Source organism: Eptatretus burgeri, chromosome 5 (assembly GCF_056783735.1).
Source record: "Eptatretus burgeri isolate ZD-2024b chromosome 5, Ebu_testis_v1, whole genome shotgun sequence".
NCBI lineage: Eukaryota > Metazoa > Chordata > Myxini > Myxiniformes > Myxinidae > Eptatretus > Eptatretus burgeri.
Genome location: NC_140965.1, coordinates 100,296,490 through 100,319,200, shown reverse-complemented (window position 1 = coordinate 100,319,200; position 22,711 = coordinate 100,296,490). Strand labels below are relative to the sequence as shown.

General features: G+C 46.5%; 1 protein-coding gene across 4 annotated transcripts in view; it reads right to left on the bottom strand.

Moving 5' to 3' along the window:
* The window catches only part of LOC147027053 (uncharacterized), a 167,481-nt gene that overhangs the window by 108,067 nt on the left and 36,703 nt on the right, over positions 1-22,711 (bottom strand). For 3 of the 4 annotated variants that reach the window (XR_015058654.1, XR_015058652.1, XM_085883164.1), the window contains one exon: positions 161-269. The exons of the other annotated variant lie outside the window; for it this stretch is intronic. Coding sequence is in view for 1 of the 3 variants with exons in the window: in XM_085883164.1 (XP_085739290.1) it covers positions 161-269 (109 nt within the window). In the remaining 2 variants the exon portion in view is untranslated. The remainder of the gene's footprint in view (positions 1-160; positions 270-22,711) is intronic. 4 annotated transcript variants of the gene reach the window in all.

The window sequence follows — 22,711 nt, the reverse complement described above, 5'->3', positions numbered from 1 at the left end:
TGTGAGCGTGTTGGCGAAATCATATACAAATCAAAGAGCAACAATTCATCTCGGAGGAAAAAAAATTTAAAAAAAACATGCACCAGGGGGGAAGTTTACGTAAAGGACAAATTGATTTACTGCAATCAAGTCCAGAAGAGCGGTAAGTAAAATCTACCACCTGCAACAATTCATCTTCATTGGAAGCACGAAGGTGATGTATCGCTTGTACGGATTACCGAACGTGCACACATAGCCCTCACGTTCAACACAAAGGTAGGAGATCTCACCTGTGCAACCAAAGTGACATGGGGATGGGTAAGTGAGGAAATCGTGTAAATCCATTCACTCATGACATTTGGTAGGAGTGAATTATTGTACACATTAAAAACTTTCCCTGGTGTCGGCCATGTAATGCAAACAACCCAGAGAGTACATTAAGCCGTGCTCCGAGTTGATAGACTGCAGCAGAGGAAAATCTGAGCCAGGTTGGCCCGAGGCCTGCTACAATGAAGTCCCAGTTACCATCTCCAAAAGAACCATCTGCATGTGCATCTCCTTGTGGCTCCTTGCACATGAATGATGATGCCTTTCTGAACAGTAATATATATATATATATATATATATATATATATATATATATATATATATATATATATATATATATATATATATATATATATATATATATATATATATATATATATATATATACACACACACACACACACACATACATACAGGGTGTTTCAAAGAGTGACACAACTTTAAATGTTCATTTACAATGAAACAGAAACCTCAGGATCGTGAACCATACATTTCTTGAAAGCTTCTGACTTGGTATTTTCTATCACTGATTGCTTTTGCAGCAAGTTACTGATAGAGTTAGTGAGAGCTCAAGGTCTGAAATTGGCATTTACACAAAATCCTTGCAATTGACGTTCTTGATGTGTGCTGCTCCGCAGTTCAGACAAGTATTGATCCTGACTCCAAATTCTGTCCAACTTTCCTGTAGGTCTCATGTGGCACTGCCTAGAGGTCATCTGACACCTCCTACTTCAGATCATCCAATGTGGCAGGGCAGTTGGCAAAGACAGAGCCCTTGGCAGCTCCCCAGAAACAGTACTCCAGAGGGTTCAAGTCTGGGCTATGGGGTGGCCAATCATGAGTGGTACCCAGGGCAACGAGGTGGTTTCTGAAGAGCTGCCACAGGAAAATGCTGGTGTCACCAGATGAATGCGGGAGTGCACCATCCTGCATAAAGCAGGTCATGCTGAGCTGGTTTGGGGTGACCTTTTGTGCTAGATCATTATGAAACTTCTGGAGCATGGCCCAGTAGTGCTCATCATTGATCATCACCATCCTGCTGTTGTCATTCTCAAACCAGTAAGGCCCTTGCGTTACCCATCTGGCATTGAAGGTACAGAAGCATGTGGCCTTAGGCCCTTTCGGGTACCTCTCAGTGATCTCAGGTGTTTCTGCCCTCCAGAAAATGTTGTTGTGGTTGTTAATGGCACCATTCAAATGGAAATGGGGCTTCATCACTGAACCAGATCAGGTTGATCCAGTTTGGGTACTGCTCCATCCTGTCACTGAGCCAATTGCACATATAAAAGTCTCCTTCTTATGTCATATTGACTCAGTTTATGCCTCAAAGAGATGATGTGTGGGAAAAGCTTCAGTTCCTGAGTGAGGATATGCCAGACTGATGTTGGTTTGATGCCGAGCTCCTGGGAGTGCCGGCGGTGGGACTTCTTGGGACTGTCCACTGCAGAATCCCACATGGCGTCGATGTTGACTTGGCCCTTGGTTACTGATGCTGGCCTGCCACTGTTGCCCTTGCTTTGGTTGTGCACTCTACCCTTGTGCTCAAAATGTTTCACAATACGTTGAATGGCACAATTTGTGGGTTCATCACTTGTTCTGAGGTCGAAATTCCCGGAAGAACCTCTGGCAGGTGTCCACATATGATTTACTTTCATACCACAAGGCCACCAATTTTGTCTTCTGCTTCACTGCCAATGGCATAGTTGAGCTACGGAGCTAGGGAACAGGGAACAAATACCACACTAACACTGCCACACCCTACAAAGGAAAACGGAATAGGTCAAAAAACAAAGATATGACAGGAAGTCAAAGTTGTCTTGATTTTTTTTTATGCTGATTCTGATGTTCCATACTGTGTTGCAGGGCGTCGGTGGTGCCAAAGCAGTTTTATGGCAAGCGTTGTACTGGGTAGTTTGCCTTGCCTTCCCAGTTATAGTTCAGGCAGAAATTTTGGAATTTGTCCAGGGTACCGGCAATAGCTCACCCACTCTTCGCGAAGGACATCGTGGAATCTTCATCCACTATCTAATCCACTATCATAATGCTGTCAGATGGGACAAAACTTTAACGTCCATTCAAGGGATGGCACACACATTGATGAATCACCCTGCCTATGAAACACCAGGATGGCAGTTAATAGCTCAGTCAGGATTCAAATCCAGGCGAAAGAGCTGAGAGGAAAGTGTGTGCACCTCACGGGAATCCCAGTCTTTGACTCATTTAATTTCTTCCTGATGTATGTATGTATGTATGTATGTATGTATGTATGTATGTATGTATGTATGTATGTATGTATGTATGTATGTATGTATGTATGTATGTATGTATGTATATATATATATATATATATATATATATATATATATATATATATATATATATATATATATATATATATATATATATATATATATATATATATATATATATATATATATATATATATATATATTGTTGCGGTTTCGCGCCCGCCGGCGTGCTGACGGCCACGTAACTCGAATCGCGGCACGTCGCCCACCGGACGGACAATCCAGTCGTGACCCTCTCGGACTAACGCCGGGAACCAGTCACGGGTGGACCTTTCGGTCTCACCGCGATCGAGCCAATCGGCCCCTGCGTGGGATAGGGTTGCTCGCCAAATTCGACCCACCTAAGTACCCACACGGAGGGGAGACCGGGCGATCGCACCTCGCCGCAGGTCGACTTCGGACACGGGCCACTTAAGCGACCTGTTCCGTACTATCGGGATAACCGAGCGGTGTTATTCGTCGGCCTCGACGGTTCGATTAATTATCGGGCGTCTTAGCCCAGGACCAACCCTTTACGTGAAGCAAGATGGGGATTCAATGAAAGAAATGACGAAGCGAAGCGGGGAAAACAGTTCAATAATAAGCCCATTTATTTCGCGGCACACGGGAAGCACACATATACAATTCCACCAAAAGCACATGGAAAAGAAGAAGAAACACAATGCAATTTTACACAAAAAGCAAATGTAAAAGAGAAGACAATGCAGAGCTATCCGACTACCGAGCACACGGCAACACTTATACAATTCTACTTCACAGACGGCGCCGACAACACACACACTCAAAGCAAAGAAAAAGAACACCCTCAAGAATGAGGCGGGCCTGGGGCCGAGACCGGGTCGGGCCTACCCGTCTGATGATGAGGCGCGAAGTGGCGATGGTGCCTCAACTCCGCGGGCCTCGCGGACAGTGTCTGGTAGGGGGTGGGAAGGGGGCCCCCTTTTGTCGCACTATCTCAGCGCGGGGGGGGAAACAGGAGGGGGTTGCTGATGCTCGGGGAAAGGAGGATTTTTATTCTGTCTCGGGTCCCGCGATGAGCGTCTCCACCTCGACCAGGTCGCGCCGTTGGCCTCCCGCCTTCAGCTCCCGGCACCGACGCGAGCACCCCCTCGTCCGTCTACGCCGCCGCCACCTCTCCACAGCTCCGCCGACAACTCGTTCCAACGCACAGCTCGTTCCAACGCGCAACTTCCTTCCAGCTCCACCGACGACTCTCTTGAACTCCGAACTCACTCTTTCCAACGCACACTACTTTTCTGACGAACGCAGCCGCTTATATAAGCCCCGTGGCTTCGCCTTTGACCCCCTGCCTTCGACCTTTCACCTCGCTCCCCATTGGCCCGAGAAAAAGTGGGCGTGAATGCTTTTTGATCCATGAATTTGCATATAGCGACCGCCCTCCAACGCCCTGGAGGCGGGGCCAAATCGCCCCTCGCTCACCGATTGGATGGAACAAAAGTGGGCGTGAGTCGTTTTTGATCCATTTTTCTGCGGAAAGTCCGTGATGTTTTGTACACGCTGTTCGGTGCGCGCCCTGCACGAGTCCAGTACCGGTACCCACAAGCGGCGCAAGAACGGTGGCAATGCGACGGTTGCGAGGTGTGACGGTAAAGGTCGTGGCTGTTGTGGTGAAGCGGCGTTGTGGTGGGTGGTTGATGTTGTGATGACTGTTGAGACGTGGTTGGTGGTGGTAATAATGGCGGTTGGTCCAAAATAAAGATAGTAAAAGAAAAACGGCTATCCTGAAGAGTCGCAGCACGCATGAATGACATTTATTCCCTCTAGACAACGGGTTTGGGCCTAACTACACATATACTTACCGAGATATCTCACCTAAGGGACCTGAATGGTGGTTTGCGAATTTGGTCAACCACAACACTACCCCCTCCCCTTTTTACAGACTCGTCCCGAGTCGTCAAATTTTCGTGTGCCATCATGTGTAGTTTTCCCCTAGTACATTTTACCTACGGATCCCTGAGTGCAACATTCATGGTATTCGTGTCCCCAAAATAAATAACCTGAGGGCTGCGTAACTACCTGAACAAACTCACTCACACGGACGACTTAAATAAAATTGCCGGCGCTAGGACAGACATGCCGGGGGCGCACTCATATTTACAGTACATCTTAACCTTAACTTACAAATTTTACACTAAACCATGGCCCAGGATCAATGAACTCTGCAAAAGAAAAGCAGTTAACAGGGAGCCAGGCTGCTCGCATGCAGTCTCTGGCTCAAAACAATGCAGGTGACAGGGAACGTGGCCGGCTGCTCACACGCAGTCCAAGGCCTTCCCTTTTGAACTGAACGCAGTGAACCACAACGGTGCATGGGCTGCACAAACGTAGTCTCCGTGCCAGCTCAAGTGGCACACGCAATGAACACAACGAATGGATAGATGAATGGTTGGACGCAAACACGGTGCACGGGCCGCCACTGCAGGCCCGTGTTGTAGCTGCCAACAGGGCAGTTCTCGCAGCTTGCAAACTGTTGCCTTGCGGATCCTGGCGCACATGGAAATGAACAGGGGGGGGCAGAGCAAAATTGAACGGGGCTGGTGAACATGGGCAGTGGGCATGGCATGGCAAAGGCAGCAGGCAAACACAGCCCGCCGAAGAAGGCCGTTGCAGGCAAACACAGCCGGCAGATGAACTGGCCGGCACAGGCCTTGAAGTACCACAGCTGCAGACGATCCAGCCGGCACAGGCCTTACAGCAACACAACAGCTGCCGATGAAGTGGGCCGGCCTCTGCCTTGCAGCAACACAGCCAGCAGATGAAGCTGGCCAGCCTTTGCCGTTCAGTGGAGGTTGGTGGAGGGAGTGCGGTGGTGCTGGCCACTCGGAAGGCGGGCTCGGACCTACCTACCTGTCTCCCTCCCACCTATCGCCTTTGCCTGTCACTGTACATACCCGCTCCCTTAATTTGTCAAACCCAAATTTAGCCCCAACTTATTTATTTTTTTATTTTTTTATTTTTACTTCCCCACTATAAATCGTCCCCTAACCCCCTTTATCGTCCTTGTTCGGCTAACCTATCCTGTCACCGAGCCTACTCCCAACCCCTACGTTCCCTTCCCGGAGGGGAACAAGGGAGAGCTAACGTCCTGTGCCAAGGCCCAACGAAGCCTCAGAATGGCCTCCCCAGAGTTCGGCAATCTTAACACCAAGTGGGTCCAGCGGCCCACAACGACAGCGAGGGGATGGATGGTGCGGAGGGGTACATCTCCTAATCTACCCTAACCATTTAACTGTTAAACTACCCCGGGGCTTTCAACAAGCGCCTCTCGCTTAAACTATTGGTTCTAACAACCCAGATTCCCGTCGCCTGTGTTGGTGTCCTCACAATTTCGGGCCTCGCCCCCCAATTTTCTTCCCGTGCCCTCACACGGTCTCATGGCTGGGACACGTGGCTCCCTTTGGCAGGCACGACCCTCTGCCGATTCTCCGACGATGGCACCCCCGGGCACTACACTGCCTCCGAGCCTACCAGCTCCTTAACACCGGGGAGTGCCCCCCATGGCACCTCCCCTGAAACGCACACGTGGCAGGCTGGCTTCCCAGGCCCCTTTCCGAGGGTCACCCGCGCCCACAACACTGCCCACGCGGCTAATGGCGCCCCGGGCCCCCGCACCAAGCAGGCGCACCCGTGCCCACTATGCTATCCCGGCCCCCCATGGGCCCTTGGCCTACCACGGCCGACTAGCCTGGTGCCCGGGATACCCACTCAGCGATACTCACTTTTCGCAGCCACGCTCCCAGCCCGTCAACAGGGCTCCTGTACCCCTCCAAACGGGTTTCGAGCCTACACTCCCACCAACAACAAAACGACCTCCATTTTTCAATTTAACTAACCCCCTAACTCACTCTTCACTGACCCCGGGGTCCCTTGGGCAGGAGTCACTCCTCCCCCCAATCACTCATCGCACCATGCATTCCCCATTCGCTCCATACACACAGACCCGCTGGCCTCACTCACTCACCATGTACTCACCTCACAACTCACAACTCTTCAACACACACACCGCTGAACTCTGCCATCCTCCTAATTACCTCCCCTAACTAACTCGTGCTCCCACGTCGTCCCTTCAACTACAGCACGTTCCTTTTAACCTAAGTAGCTAAGCTACGTCCCCTCTACACATTCACAAGTCTGTCACTGTCTCCAAATAAATCATTTTATTTCCCAACCTAAAGCTCACTAAATCCCTCTAACTAATCCATTCCACGGACTCCATGAGGACTTACCCCTGCCCCATGAAGTCGGTCTAGCTAAGCTAACCCTTCCCCCTAACTAGTTTCCATCCTGTGCCCTAGGTAAGGGAGTCTTCCACCCCTTGCCCAGGAATCCTGTGCACCCGAAAGTGAGGCTTGCTTCTTTTTTTTTTTCATGCGCAGCACAAGCGCGGCAACTCGCGCACTTTACACCTGCCCGTGACGTCATGCAGCTGCACGTGTTCCTCGTCCCTCCTTGGACGGTACCATCCGGCAGGGATACCCCTCCTGCTGGATTCCAACCCCACGTGCAGCCATGGCGTCACCGTGCGCATAAAAAAAACAAGCCCCACGTCTCGAGGGGTTCCCCACGCGAACACATGTGCTTTGCCCGTTGGAGCTTAACACACATGCCCGCGTGAAGAACCCATCCGGTCCAAATCCGTAATCCTGCCTAAACTTTGTCCGTCCGCGGGATCGGCAAATCCACCGCGTGCGTTTCCGGACCGGGACTTCACTCTCGCAAGCGAGCACGTGGCGGCCTCGTGCGTTGCACAGCACGGACCTCGTGCTCACTGCTGGGTGAACCCGGCACGGTCCCCGAAACAGCTACAGCCGCTACTCGGCTTTCTTTCTTCTGTCGCCGTCGTCGCCATTCGACCCACGCACACCTGCGTGTTATGACGCTAACACTCCATTCCATTAAATTCACACCGGGAGACGCGGCTGCGTGCTCCCGCATGCCAACCGACATCTCCCTCACATACCGCTCTCTCACACACACGGTCTCCCTTGCACACAGCGACCTTGCACACGGCCGTTCACTCACGCATGCGGGGGCACTCACCCGCGGTGCCTCACTCACACACGCGGGGGCACTCACCCGCGGTGCCTCACTCACACACGCGGGGGCACTCAACCGCGGTTCCTCATCCACACTGGCCGTTTCACTCACACACACGGCCTCACTCACACACGGTGCCTCATCCACACACGGCGTGCTGGGAAGCACGTACTCTGGCACCATCGCCACCACACCACTCACACACGGGGTCGTTTCCACACACGGGGACGCACTCACACCTTGCACCACACACACAGGGACAACCACACTGGGGATTCGTGTCCCCACAAGAGTCTCTGGGGCCTCTATACCCCCCAAGCTCTCCGTGCACCCGTCCACAGCACTCGTCCCCTCGACCTCGCAAAGCACGACCGAACTCACCTGGTCGTGACTCGCCTCAAGGGGGAATACTCCCTCCCCTCGTTCCTGGAGGAGGCTATCCAGCTGCTCGCACCGGGTCTCCACCCAGTCCACCAGCTCACCCCCATTGTCCTCCACTACCTCCGTGTGTGTGTGTGCGTCACTTACCCCGTCTTCATCGTGCAGTCTTCCCTCTATTGTTCCCATCTGAATCGTTCTTTCTCTCTGAGCCCCATTAGCTGTTCGTTCTCCCTCCGGAGCTCCTCAATCTCCGTTGACTCCAATCTCGCTCTCCGTTTTAGTTGTTCAATTTCACACTCATATAGTTGTTGTTTTCTCTCCCACTGTTCCTCCTGCTCTTTGTTTTCCAATCTCATTGTTTCTTTCAATTGGCTCATTTCCTTCCTGTGTTTCATTCGCTGTTCTTTGTCTATCTCCTCGTACTCCAGCCTCAGCTTTTCTCTCAATTGGTCAACCTCAGATTCACGTTCTTTTTGTTTTCTATTCCATTGTTCCTCTCGTTCTTCCCTCTCCAATCTCCTTGTATCCTTCAATCTCCTGATTTCTCCTTCCTGCTTCATTCCTTGCTCCTTCAACTTCTCCTCGTATTCCAACCTATTTTTTTTTCTTTTGTCGTTCAGTTTCAAATTCATACTTTCAGTTTTTTATTCCACTGTCTCTCTTGTTCCTCGTTCTGCAATCTCATAGTTTCCTTTAATTGTTCCAACTCCCCATCGTGTTCACATTTTTTCTCTTCCAACAGTATTTCCCTCACTCTCTCCTCCAGTTCTTTGAACCGCCTTGCTTGCTCCAATAATTTTTCCATTAATTGTTTTACTTCCAAGTCGTGCTCCTTTTGTTTCTTTTCGAGCTCGGTTTTCCATTCTTCCTCCCATTGTTTCCTTTCCTGGGAGATACCAATCTGCTGTTCCTCTATTCTTTTGTTCAGTTTGCTCTTCGCATATTCCAACTGACGGGTATAAAACACTACCAAATTCTTTTTCCCACGTAATTTGTCGACTCTATTGGCCAAGTCATGTTTTTGCCACCGAATTTGTTCCAGTAAATCGTCCAATCGCTGTGTCCCCCCGTACACGTAATTTTTCTGAAGCGCATCTGCGTGCCGTTGTGACTCGTCCACTCCACGTTGCACCTCCTCGATATATTCTTCATAACGCTTCACCTTTTCCAAGACATCCCCCAATTGTGCCTGAAGCCTGCCAATGCTCGCATAGTCATCCTGCCACGCCTGCCATGGCACATGCCGTGACCACGTGCCTTGAACCGGTGACTGGGAGCTCACGCCTCGTGCTGTGCCATTAATATCAGCCCGCTCCGTGCTGCCATTGTGCGACTCCGTTTGCCGGCAAAGTTCGTGCTCAAGCCGCTCCCACTGACCACAGTTAGTGGTGGGGTTATAATTATAAAAAGAACCGACCTGGGCCATGGATCCTACATGACGACACATACCTAATACCCCGGCTCCCGCTCGCCTTGAGACGCCATCTTGCTTCTCTTAAAGGGTTAATTTAGCTCGCTCGTAATTTGGAGGGAATTGGGGGTCGCTCCTCTCACCCCTGGACCGATTCCCGTGAATTTAGCTGGAGACAGGAGAGCCCGTTTTCCTGTTCTCCGATACCAGTGCCGTGAGGAGGGCGATGGATTTGTATTGCACGACCTGACACCAGTGTCGCGGATTTGCGCCCACCGGCGTGCTGACGGCCACGTAACTCGAATCGCGGCACGTCGCCCACCGGACGGACAATCCAGTCGTGACCCTCTCGGACTAACGCCGGGAACCAGTCACGGGTGGACCTTTCGGTCTCACCGCGATCGAGCCAATCGGCCCCCGCGTGGGATAGGGTTGCTCGCCAAATTCGACCAACCTAAGTACCCACACGGAGGGTAGACCGGGCGATGGCACCTCGCCGCAGGTCGACTTCGGACACGGGCCACTTAAGCGACCCGTTCCATACTATCGGGATAACCGAGCGGTGTTATTCGTCGGCCTCGACGGTTCGATTAATTATCGGGCGTCTTAGCCCAGGACCAACCCTTTACGTGAAGCAAGATGGGGATTCAATGAAAGAAATGACGAAGCGAAGCGGGAAAACAGTTCAACATAAAGCACATTTATTCGCGATGAACGGAAAGCACACATATACAATTCCATCAAAAGCACATGAAAAAGGAAAAGAAACACAATGCAATTTTACACAAAAAGCAAATGTAAAAGCGTAGACACAATGCAGAGCTATCCGACTACCGAGCACACGGCAACACTTATACAATTCTACTTCACAGACGGCGCCGACAACACATACCCAAAACCAAGAAAAAGAACACCCTCAAGGATGAGGCGGGCCTGGGGCCGAGACCGGGTCGGGCCTACCCGTCTGATGATGAGGCGCGAAGTGGCGATGGTGCCCCAACTCCGCGGGCCTCGCGGACAGTGTCTAGTAGGGGGTGGGAAAAGGGGCCCCCTTTGTCGCACTATCTCAGCGCGGGGGGGAAACAGGAGGGGGTTGCTGATGCTCGGGGAAAGGAGGATTTTTATTCTGTCTCGGGTCCCGCGACGAGCGTCTCCACCTCGACCAGGTCGCGCCGTTGGCCTCCCGCCTTCAGCTCCCGGCACCGACGCGAGCACCCCTCGTCCGTCTTTGCCGCCGCCACCTCTCCACAGCTCCGCCGACAACTCCCCAACTGCACTCAGCTCTTCCTCCGCTTCCAACTCAACTCTTCCTCCTGCGAACTGAACTGCCTCGACTGACGACTCTCTTGAACTCCGAACTCACTCTTTCCAACGCACACTACTTTTCTGATGAACACAGCCGCTTATATAAGCCATGTGGCTTCGCCTTTGACCCCCTGCCTTCGACCTTTCACCTCGCTCCCCATTGGCCCGAGAAAAAGTGGGCGTGAATGCTTTTTGATCCATGAATTTGCATATAGCGACCGCCCTCCAACGCCCTGGAGGCGGGGCCAAATCGCCCCTCGCTCACCGATTGGACGGAACAAAAGTGGGCGTGAGTCGTTTTTGATCCGTTTTTCTGCGGAAAGTCCGTGATGTTTTGTACACGCTGTTCGGTGCGCGCCCTGCACGAGTCCAGTACCGGTACCCACAAGCGGCGCAAGAACGGTGGCGATGCGACGGTTGCGAGGTGTGACGGTAAAGGTCGTGGCTGTTGTGGTGAAGCGGCGTTGTGGTGGGTGGTTGATGTTGTGATGACTGTTGAGACGTGGTTGGTGGTGATAATAATGGCGGTTGGTCCAAAATAAAGATAGTAAAAGAAAAACGGCTATCCTGAAGAGTCGCAGCACGCATGAATGACATTTATTCCCTCTAGACAACGGGTTTGGGCCTAACTACACATATACTTACCGAGATATCTCACCTAAGGGACCTGAATGGTGGTTTGCGAATTTGGTCAACCACAACAATATATATATATATATATATATATATATATATATATATATATATATATATATATATATATATATATATATATATATATATATATATATATATATATATATATATATATATATATTATATACATGAGCCTGGTGTTGGCGCAGTGGTTAGGGCAGTGGCTTGGGATCCAAAAGGACCTGAGTTCAAGCCCTGTTGGGCCACTGAATTAATACACCAGGAGGTTGACTCAGCCTGTCATCCTTCCGAGGTCGGCGAAATGAGTACCAGTATACTGGGCCGGTGCATACCCCGGTTAAAATAGGTGTACCATATCCCTGTGTCGTAAGAGGCGACCAGGGTTGCGTCAGGAAGGGCATCTGGCGTAAAACGTGCCAAATCACTATGCGGATCATGCGGATGATTCGCTGTGGCAACCCCGAAAGGGAGCAGCCGAAAGAAGAAGAAGAAGATATATATATATATATATATATATATATATATATATATATATATATATATATATATATATATATATATATATATATATATATATATATATACATACATATATACATATATATATACATATATATATATATATATATACATATATATACACATATATATACACATATATATATATATATATATACATACATATATATATATACACAAATATATATATATACATACATATATATATATACATACATATATATATATACATATATATATATACATATATATATATACATATATATATACATATATATATACATATATATATACATATATATATATACATATATATATACATATATATATATATATATACATATATATATATATATATATATACATACATTGTGATGGTTCTGTGAAACTGTCACTCCCCAAAGCAATAGCACACAACATACAGCAGTTCCCGGAATAGTTATTTCATTCGGATTTATCCCAGAAAGTCCTTCCCTTATCTGTAGTGGGTTTATAGGACATATGCGTGTGTGGGTTCAAGGTATGTTTTTCTGCGCCTTCTTTACTCATTTTGCTACGTAGCACACAAGAGTCTCCTTCAGGCATGTATGCATGCCAAAGACCATATCAACAGGCAGTCATTAGCATATGCACTCCAAAACCATTCAAATCACGCACCATAACTCAACGGGAAATTCACTATGACCTTCACCATACTTGAACCCCAACATTACAACATTTCATACACCAACAAGACTCCTTCCTTATAATCGCCACACCATTGAACTACAATTCAAGCTCACTTACGTTCACCATTTTCATATCAACCCCAATGAACAGCTGCAACCCACAACCACCACCACCAGGAACCACCATGCCATAAACTCACCGCAGTGCTACCGCAACAAATGCTTCAACCACAGTCACTGTCGATGACCGCCACTCCCTTTTGGGACCGACGGAACGCAGGAGCATGGCAAGCCATTGCTGACGCTCGGGTCTGGACGTACAAACTTCTCGCTTGGAGACCAAATACTGAGAGAGCGCAGGAGAACTCAGAGTGAATGGGGTCATTTCCACTGCTGAACCCTCACATGGGTGAGGCCAGCACTGTGGTTATCGTCCACACAAAAATTAGAGTGCTGTAAAACACCCATCGCTCCACCTGGTGCAATGCCAAACTCCTCCCCCACCAAGAGATTATAAAAGCACCATACGTCCTGCACAGGGGAGCTGCGCATTCTTGGTTGGTTTGTGGTTCAAGAGATGGAGCTTGGCGAAGAGGTGGAACGGAGTCTATGGAGTGAAGTGCTGGATGAGTGAGTGTACCAGGTGCCCAGGCCAAGAAAATTTACTTGGGCATTAACAGTTAACACTCACAGACTTCCTTACATTTCACCATCAAGCTATCTTCCCACACGTTCTTTTGTTTCATTTCCGTCTCATCGACTGTGGACGTATGTTCGTAAAAAGAGCATCAGTGATTACCCGGGCCCACTGATCCACATCTGTTCCACATTCCTCTCTGCACACCAGTTGCCTATCATTTGCACCGCACCCTCCTTTTGTACCTCGTCCGACCACACACCTAAGACAGCCTTAGTTTTCATCCTCCTCTCTCCTCAGCGACTGGGTTTGCACAAGTCTGTCAACCTCGCCTGGTAATTAAGAGGTCGCAAGCACCTCGTACTTTTCTTATCTTTCTGGACTATTCTAATTTTCGTCAGGAGTGTTTTTAATGGTGCATCGTGTTAGTACAAATAAGGCTGTGAAAGGATTAGAATGGTATCGCTCTACCATGTGTCGTTCTTTTGTGAATAACTGCATTTACTTTGCCACACCTCACCCATCCTTGCTTTCCCTGCTGCACATGGTTTCATTTGCAATGAATCCCTTGCTTATTGTACAACATACCTTTCCTCACCCTTTCTAATAATAAAATTGCTTGCATTGCAAATGTAACCAGCTCATCGCGTCTTTTTCTCCTTTGATCCAGCATAATCTGCACGTAGTGTTGGCTGAGAAGTTCTACCTCATGTGATTTGCTCTGTTCGCCAACGTATGCTCAGCAGTAATCCGAGTGTAGACTGAGGGCATGAAACCTGCTTGGTGCGGTTATCCAAAGGTAATGGAACCAAGCGAAGCAGTGACAACCTGCCAGGATTCGCAGTACCAATCGGCATGCATGGTTGCTTCACAACCCACTGGGCCGTGGAGTTATCCGTGGCTGGTGGCGTCAGGACCGGGTAGTCGGAAGGAACTCGAGCGCTTCCCCTCATGGTGAACCTCGAACCCTGGCCCATAACAGGGGGACCCGTATGAGCAGGGACCGATGAACAGGGACCCGTAAAAATTCCACATAATATAAAATGTGACTTCAAGTACCTCAGCTCTCCCCCTTCCCCTCTCCCACTCACCCCTCTCCTTCTCTACATGCACTATCTCCTCTCCCCCTCCCTCCCCCTCATCCCCCACACTCATCTCCTCCACCCCCTACTCCCCTCTCCTCCCTCTCTCCCTATTCCTCCACCCTCTCCCTCCCTCCCTCCTCAGTCCCCTCCAATCCCTACCCCTCTCTTTCCACCCTCCCTCCCTTCTCCTTTTCCTGTGGCTGGAAAGATCTTTCAAAGGGGTCCTATATACTTGAGGTGTCTAGAGGTCCCTTGAAGTGTTCCACATGAAATCAAAAGAAATGCAGGGAAAAGACAGACAACGGACAACCAAGGGGCCCAGTCCGAAACCCTCTTCCCACAGCCAGGAAGAGCTTTCAAATATAGTATGCGTGCATCTCACAAAACAGTAGCATGGACCTGTTCGTTTTTCCCAGATTTTAAGAAAAACGTTCATTTTACCCAGATTTCTCCCAATTTCATTCACAACACCTCAAGGGATGTCTAAAAATGCAAGCACATCGAATAGACATCCACGTAATAGACCTGATGAATAACCCCAAGGGAGACAGGTCTGAAAGCAGCACAGCTATTTAATTATTTAAAATACATTTGTTTTTTCTAAAAAAAGTCTAATTTTATCCAATTACTCTCGGGATTTGTTTTTGTCGAGTCTTAAACCATGCTTGTGTCAGTCAAAAATGATATCACAAAAAAAGATATGATAAGAATGAATCGTGGCATCGCCCAAAACTTTCGCTTTGGCCACAAAGCATGGGAAATTTTTAAACATGAACAGAATCAGAATCTGAAACCCCACAAACACTCTACTTACCTTATTCGTCTCAGGAAACAACAGTCTCTCCAAGATATTCACACATACTCGCAATTACGTAATCAGAGCACCAACTGAGAACCGTCACGGAGCAAAAGTAATTGCGGAAATTTGATTTTGAAGCCCCTCCCTGAATGGACAGACAAACTGACGGAGAATATACATATCCATATACTGTATATATATATATATATATATATATATATATATATATATATATATATATATATATATATATATATATATATATATATATATATATATATATCTGTACAAGATTGGGGTGGTTAGGATGACACATTTTTGAAGAAGAAGGCATTTCAAACCAAAGGTAAAAAACTTGATTGACTGATAATTTGAATAAAAAAAGCGAGAGCAGACCCGGTCTCAGGCAACGTTTCGCCGGCTTTGCAGCTGACCATCAGGCATAATGGCCCCCGAGCCTTGGCAGATGTCCGTTTTTCATTTCGATGTGACTGCTCATTTCCGGCCACGTGCTGGTGCTCGAGTTCAAATGGAGGAGTGCTTTTTTATTTTGCAAAAGCAAAAACAAACGTCAAATCTCACAACCCCTCCTCATTACCCCCTAGTCTTGCTGTAGTGTAACGACTGGATGAGGGCTGTATCAATTCCAGACACTCACCCGGGACATTCCCGGTGAGATGCGGTGGAGCTATTAGCGTCTGTTGCATGGTCGAGCATCGTGCAGCGCCGAGGACAATCTGACGCCAAGCAGCACTCCTCAAAATCGAGTGGCCAATTGCAGCAATGCAGAGGTACGAGGGGGTGCGGGAATATTTTTCCCGTGTGCGGGAGGTGTTTGTGGTCAAAGTTGTGAGATTTGGTGAGCAAGGTGTAGAGTAAGGTGAGGTGCCGGTTGGGAATTGGCGCACAGATTTGAATGAAATAATGGCGCGCAAATTCCCGTGCGCAGGTTGTTTAGTGTGCAGCGGGGATGGGGATGATCCGAGCCACAGGAGACATCGTGGTGTGCTTTTAAACAATTGTCCATTCAATGGTGTGTGCTTGCATACTTGTCATGGACTATGGCTAAAAGGACAGGGTTAGAGTATGAATCGGAGATATTTATTAGACACAACTACGAGACCCACGCAATGCACTTCATACCGTTAACCTACTAGACATGAGGGGAGGACTAACTACATGAAGACAAATGAAATAACTGCCTGGGGATCAATGTATGTTGGGTGCCATTGTCTTAGAGGCATGCAGTTTTGCAGAACCGCAACAATATTAATATCCACCAAGTAATGCTAGCAGACGGGTCCCTATAGCTTATCATTCCTTCCATCTGAAGGATGGCATGCTCATTGATGTAACTCCCTCCGTGCAAATCGCCGATGCAGCAGTTTATAGTCAGGTCAGGAATCAAACCAAGACTAAGATAACTCAAAGGTAAATGCAAAATCTCTGCACTATCCTATTAGACTGAGTGTAGATTAACAGAAGACACACCACACACTGGATTTGAATGTAAGGGGAATGTGGAAAAGATATAAAGGAGGAGAATAACAACAAATCAGGGGAGAAAGAAAAAGTCATTTAGAGTTTTGAGCAGGACCTTGTTCTATGATTATTGATTGCAGACAAAAAGGAAACCTATACACTGAGGGAGGTTGTGCGCCAGGTCAGCAGTTTTAGTCGGATTTGACTCCACAGTGGAAAAAGTCGAGGATTAGAAAGCTCAGAGGCCAGCATGCTACGATTACCAACTGAGTTATCTTGACATCCGTCAGCCAATAACACCTGGCCTTCCATGGAGGTCTCCCATCCAAGTGCTAACAGAGTTCAACTCTGCTTAAGGTTCCCAGATGTGATGGGATCGAGTATATTCAGGCCATAAGTAAAAATCACTCTCGGGGAGCTTTTACTGCAATCACCAAAATATTTATACCGGCCTCATGTGAGATGAGAAAAATGCAAAAAAAAAAAAAATAGAAATTAGCAATTACAACAGGTCTCAAAATTAAAACCAGTGAAATGTGGAAATACGTTCGGAGTATTGTAACAGAAAAAGCTAAAAAGTGATTCGAACTTGATGGTTGTAATAGCTGTGACAAGAAAGCATCTCAAAATGCAAAGTCCGTCCACGTCCGCTTTATATTCAGACTTCTTCTTCTGTCTGCTAAACATGACGAAGACACCTAAACAATATATATATATATATATATATATATATATATATATATATATATATATATATATATATATATATATATATATATATATATATATACATACATAAATACATATATATATATATACATACATATATATATATATATATATATATATATATATATATATATATATATATATATATATACATCCATACATATATATATATATATATATATATATATATATATATATATATATATATATATATATATATATATATATATATATATATATATATATATATATATATATATATATATATATACATACATATATATACATATACACAGTGTATATATTGTTACAGATTTCAGAATCCAGTCTGATGAATGCATCCACACATCCAGGTCCTCAGACAGTTATTTCCTAAAATGCATGTTCAGATTAGCCCCATCCCCATGTCTAATGGGATCTTAAATGTGATGCGTTGAGAAGGGTAAAGGATTGATTCCCTCTCTTATGGGAAGCTTTTTTTTTTCTTTACGACAGACACGTTTACACACATTTCTTTCACGAGCTCTGAAGCCCGCCCTCATTTTTCCTCAGCAACATTCTTTTGCGAGCTCCGACGCCCACCTTTTTTGAGAGCACACAGGTCGTCATGGTAACCATGCAAAATTGGGGCAGGGTGAGCGTGGGGTGGACGGCACCCCACGGAGACGGCCCGGGGATATAAAAACGAGCGAGAGGTATGTTCTGAAGAGAAAAAGTGAGGAGAGAAAGGAGGAGAGAAAAGCGAAAGGGGAAAAAGAAAGAGCGAAAGGAGAGAGGAAAAAAGCAAAGGGCGAGAGAAGCGAGCAAGAAGTGGGTGTCTGACCAGCGCCGACAAAATTCGTCCTTCCCAGTGCTTGGGCAAGCGAGCGTGTGGTGCATGTGTGGGTGTGAGCAGCACCGCCAACAAGTGAAGCACGGGTCGGTCAACAGCACCAGGGTCTAAACCCGTGACGGTCAATCTCGGTGCCCTCCAGACTTCGACTGGCGTTCAAGGCTGCCCCGCGAGAGGGTGCACGGCAAAGCTGAGTGCTGGCGACGGACGTGACACGCACGCACGCATTTCAGAACATTTTCGCTTCACGGAAGACTTTCTGGTGAGCGAGACGATTCTTTCCCCTTCCCTCCCCCTGACTGATCTGTTGGGTACCCTTGTCTGTGTTCAGCTGTAAGTAAGTCAACCCCTGATAAGCATCTGCTCTTTGTCTCTTTCCTGGCATTTTGATTGATTTTGCTTTGAAATTCATTCTTCATTTACCTCATCAATTAAAAAGTTCTTTTTATTTATTTATTTTATTATTAATATGTTATTTGTTGATTTCCAACCTGTCCGTGTTTGTCCTTTCCTTCCATTGGTCTCGCATTGTTCGAACCGAGATGGACTGGGAGGTAATTACCACAGATTTGACCAAAAAATCGTCGGGACACACCAGCGGTTAAAACGCTCGGCTGCCATAATTAAAATCTAATCAGATAACATTGGTGCTTTGCCAAGGGCACGCTCCCCGCTCAGGTAACCACTTGACCTCTAGTAAAACGGAATAATTAGACGATGGACACTGGAACTCGTGGTTGACTGGGTGGCGTTCATGGTTCTAAAACGACCCACTGTACCGCAACGTTAATTGTGAGCGGTGGCCCCAGGTCCGACCCTACCGAGGACCACCGGGGATTAATCCCCCTGAGTGACAAGCTGGTGTCTCAGTACCTGTGGCCACAACAATATATATATATATATATATATATATATATATATATATATATATACATACACACACACACATACACACACACACACACACTATATGAATATGTCCAAGGAAGCAGTTCAGTTTTTGCATTTTTTATATGAAATAGGCAAAGCCGAGATACTAACCAAACCCATTAGAATTACCCTTAAGAACGACCCAATAGAATTATCCTTCAGAACTCCTTCGAATTACCCTTTAGAACCCTTTCAAATCCCTAAGAATTACCCTTTAGAACACCTTGGAATTGCCCAATATAATTACTCTTTAGAACTCCTGAGAATTACCCTTTAGAATTAAACATGGTGAGTTACAAAGGTTCTTCTTCTTCATTTTTGACAGATGGACAGACACACGGAAGGAAGGATATAGCCAAATATTGATTGGCTTCACCACTTAAAATTCACGATTTTAAGTTATCTTGACCTTTTGACCTCAAAAGCAGCATGCTTCAGTGACCCAATATGCAAGCCCTCCTCAAATTTCAAGTCAATCAGGTGGAAATTGATGATTTTGTGACCTTCACCTTTGACGTCAAAACAATCGGCTTCCCGGGTTTTATTAGTGAACCAATTCAGTGATCCAAAATGCACACACCCTGTTCAAATAAAAAATCAATTGGATGAAAATTGACGATATTATGTGACATTGACCTTTGATCTTTTGACCAAATTATTAATTTGTATTCTGCATATTCTCATAACAAAACTTTGTTGAAAATTTGATGACAAAAGCTCAAATGGTAAAAAGAAAGTTACGGCCCGGGCAGACACACAGACAGACAGACAGACAGACATAGGTGATTGCAAAACCCCTTCTCCCACTGCGCAGAGACAGGCTAATTATACTGAATACAATTAATACTGGTTCACTCGAGTGGTGATCTATGATTTAATGATATAATCCCTGAGTGTTAAACCCAACTATTGCTTCAAAGTCAAGTGGGATGTAATTTGGTTTTTCCATCAACACTATCATGTGCAGCCTATGACTTCTGGTTGCATAATTTTCTGGGGGCGTGGCTACACCGCTGATGAAGTTCCCTCCATTACCAGTAAGCTGGTACTCATTTCACAGATCTCAGAAGAATGACAAGTTGAGTCAACCCCAACTGATGTTAATTCAACAGAAATGTAACTCAGACTCAAGACCCTAGGATCTTAAGACAGCCTCCTTAATCATTAAGCCAACACTTGGCTTTCCAGTAAGACTAAAAATTTTCTACTAAAGGTTTCCACTGCCATTGTACTCATTTGTAAAGTGAAGTGCATACATAGGTCGTCAAAAAATACCCCCACCACCCAAAGTGGACGGAGGTTATGTTTTCAGCCCTGTTTGTCTGTTGGGTAGTCGATCGTCGAAAAAAAAATTGAGATTTGTTATATTCTCCCCTGATTATCAGTATTTAAAATGGCGATTTCAGTTAATACAATGGCGATTTCGATGAAACTTGGTTGGTAGGTTCAGACCATGACCTAGTTGTGTGCAAATGAGAACCGTTGCTATGGACACCACCGTTGCCTAGCAACAGGACTTTGAATTTTTTGAAAAATCATAAAAAAAATATTTTTTCGAAAATCAAAAATCGGGCCACGAGCGACTGTGGGCAGTACATTCAGCCATATTGTCAAAAATTTCCAGCCGGATCCTATGAAAACTGTCGGAGAAGATAGACTTTGAATGAACCCCGGTCGAAAACAATAAAAAAAACGAAGTTCGTTATATCTCAGAGACTGTGAGTCAGATATACATGAAACTGGTATGGTAGGTTCATGGTATGTCCTAGTTATGTGTGAGAAAGAACCGTTACTATGGAACCCTCCGTTGCGTAGCAATGGCCGACTACCCATGTCTGCTACCGGCTTGTCTGTCTGTATGTCTGTATATGAGCAAGAGATCTCAAAAAAATGTGGACAGATTCGGATAAAACTTGGTGGACAGGTCGGGTATGTGACGGGGACGAATTGATTCGATTTTGGTGAAGAGTCGAAACCGGATCTGGATAAGAGGATTATTTAATTACCGAGTGATTCTTCATAATTGAGAGGTAGGGCCAAAAACAATATGGAGCATGATACCTCAAACATTTGTGGACGGGTTATGACAAAACCTTGTGGATGAGTTGGTTAGGTGACAAGAACAAGCCGATTCGATTTTGGTTCAGGTCCGGATTCAGATCCGGCCCATCAGTGGATATAAAACGTAAACTGTTCAGCCTGGCGAAGAACTGTATGTGCTCAACCGAGTGCTGTTTGAGTTATTAATGTGTTTGCTCATCGATTTGCATGCACAGTACCCCTTTTTGGTGATACATTGTTATTAAGTTATTTCTTTCTTTTACTTACTTTATTTTTACAATATTCGTATGTATACAAAGTATATAATCAGATCATGGAAGACTTCGGTGACAGAGGGAAGAAGACAATGCACTAATGATGGGGCAGTGGGGCCTGTAGAAGCAACAATCCGAAGTGGAGGACAGAGAAAAGTGAACGAAACATTGCAACCTGCAAATATATGGGGCGAAGTAGGGCAGGGTTAATGAAAGGAAACACCATAGGTAGGGACTGAGGATGACCTCAAGTGGTGGTGTACTGCCAACTAGAAGGCCTGGAAGGATGAGTGGCATTGAACTCCCTGAGGAAGGAGGTTCGACAGAAGAAGAGAGGATCAAAAGAGTGGAAGTGAGCTTGGACTTTTGGTGTTTCACTAGGAGGGCCTTGCTGGAAGAGCACATGCAATCTGGAGGGACAGATGAATGAAATAGTACAGGAAGACCTGAAGAGGCAAATTATAAAATATGCCACCAGTCATATGTGGGCTGGCAGGATAGCCTCACTTTTTCGAGGTAAGCGGACTCACCTCTGCACTGTCTCGCCTGGGGTCATGTTTCATCCCAGCTATAAACTGTCATCCTGGTTCTCTGCAGGCAGGGCAAAGCATCAATGGGTGTGCCATCCCTCGGATGGATGTTAAACTGAGAATCCTAGTCACCAACATTAGCACGTTAAACATCCCACACTGCCCTTCGTGATACCAGTACCTTGAACAAATTCCAAATTCCTGCACACACTGTCATGTATCCTGCTGCGTCAGAGTGGCAACCTGTCCAGGAAGGTAACCTGAGCCAAGAAACTGCTTCTGCAGAACTGACTGCTCTGTCCATAGCATGGATGACGATGACGATGACGATGACGATGAGTCTGTCTATGATAGAGTTCCAGGGCCTGTGCCTCTGCTTCTTTGGTGGGAGACACCAATGATGTTAAGAGCTTTGCATGATATAGTATCCATGAGAGACACGTGTGAAATGTACACACCAGCCAATAAGGGAGAGCAGTACTTCATCGAACTACAACATGCGTTGTCGGCTGCAAGAAGGTCAGATTCAAATTTGTCTCACTTAAATTTTGTTTCAAACAGATGTTAACGATCCATTTGTGTCTCATCTTTTATAGTGGGATATTCAGGCATCCATTCTATTCTCCCATGTGGATGCTGAATATGTCATGGTACTCCTTGAATCAAGTGGAGGCTTTTTAGTGGCAATACCATTGATTAAGAGAAAATATGAACACCCCTCCCCCCACCACACCTCTCATGAACATCAGATCTGTAGT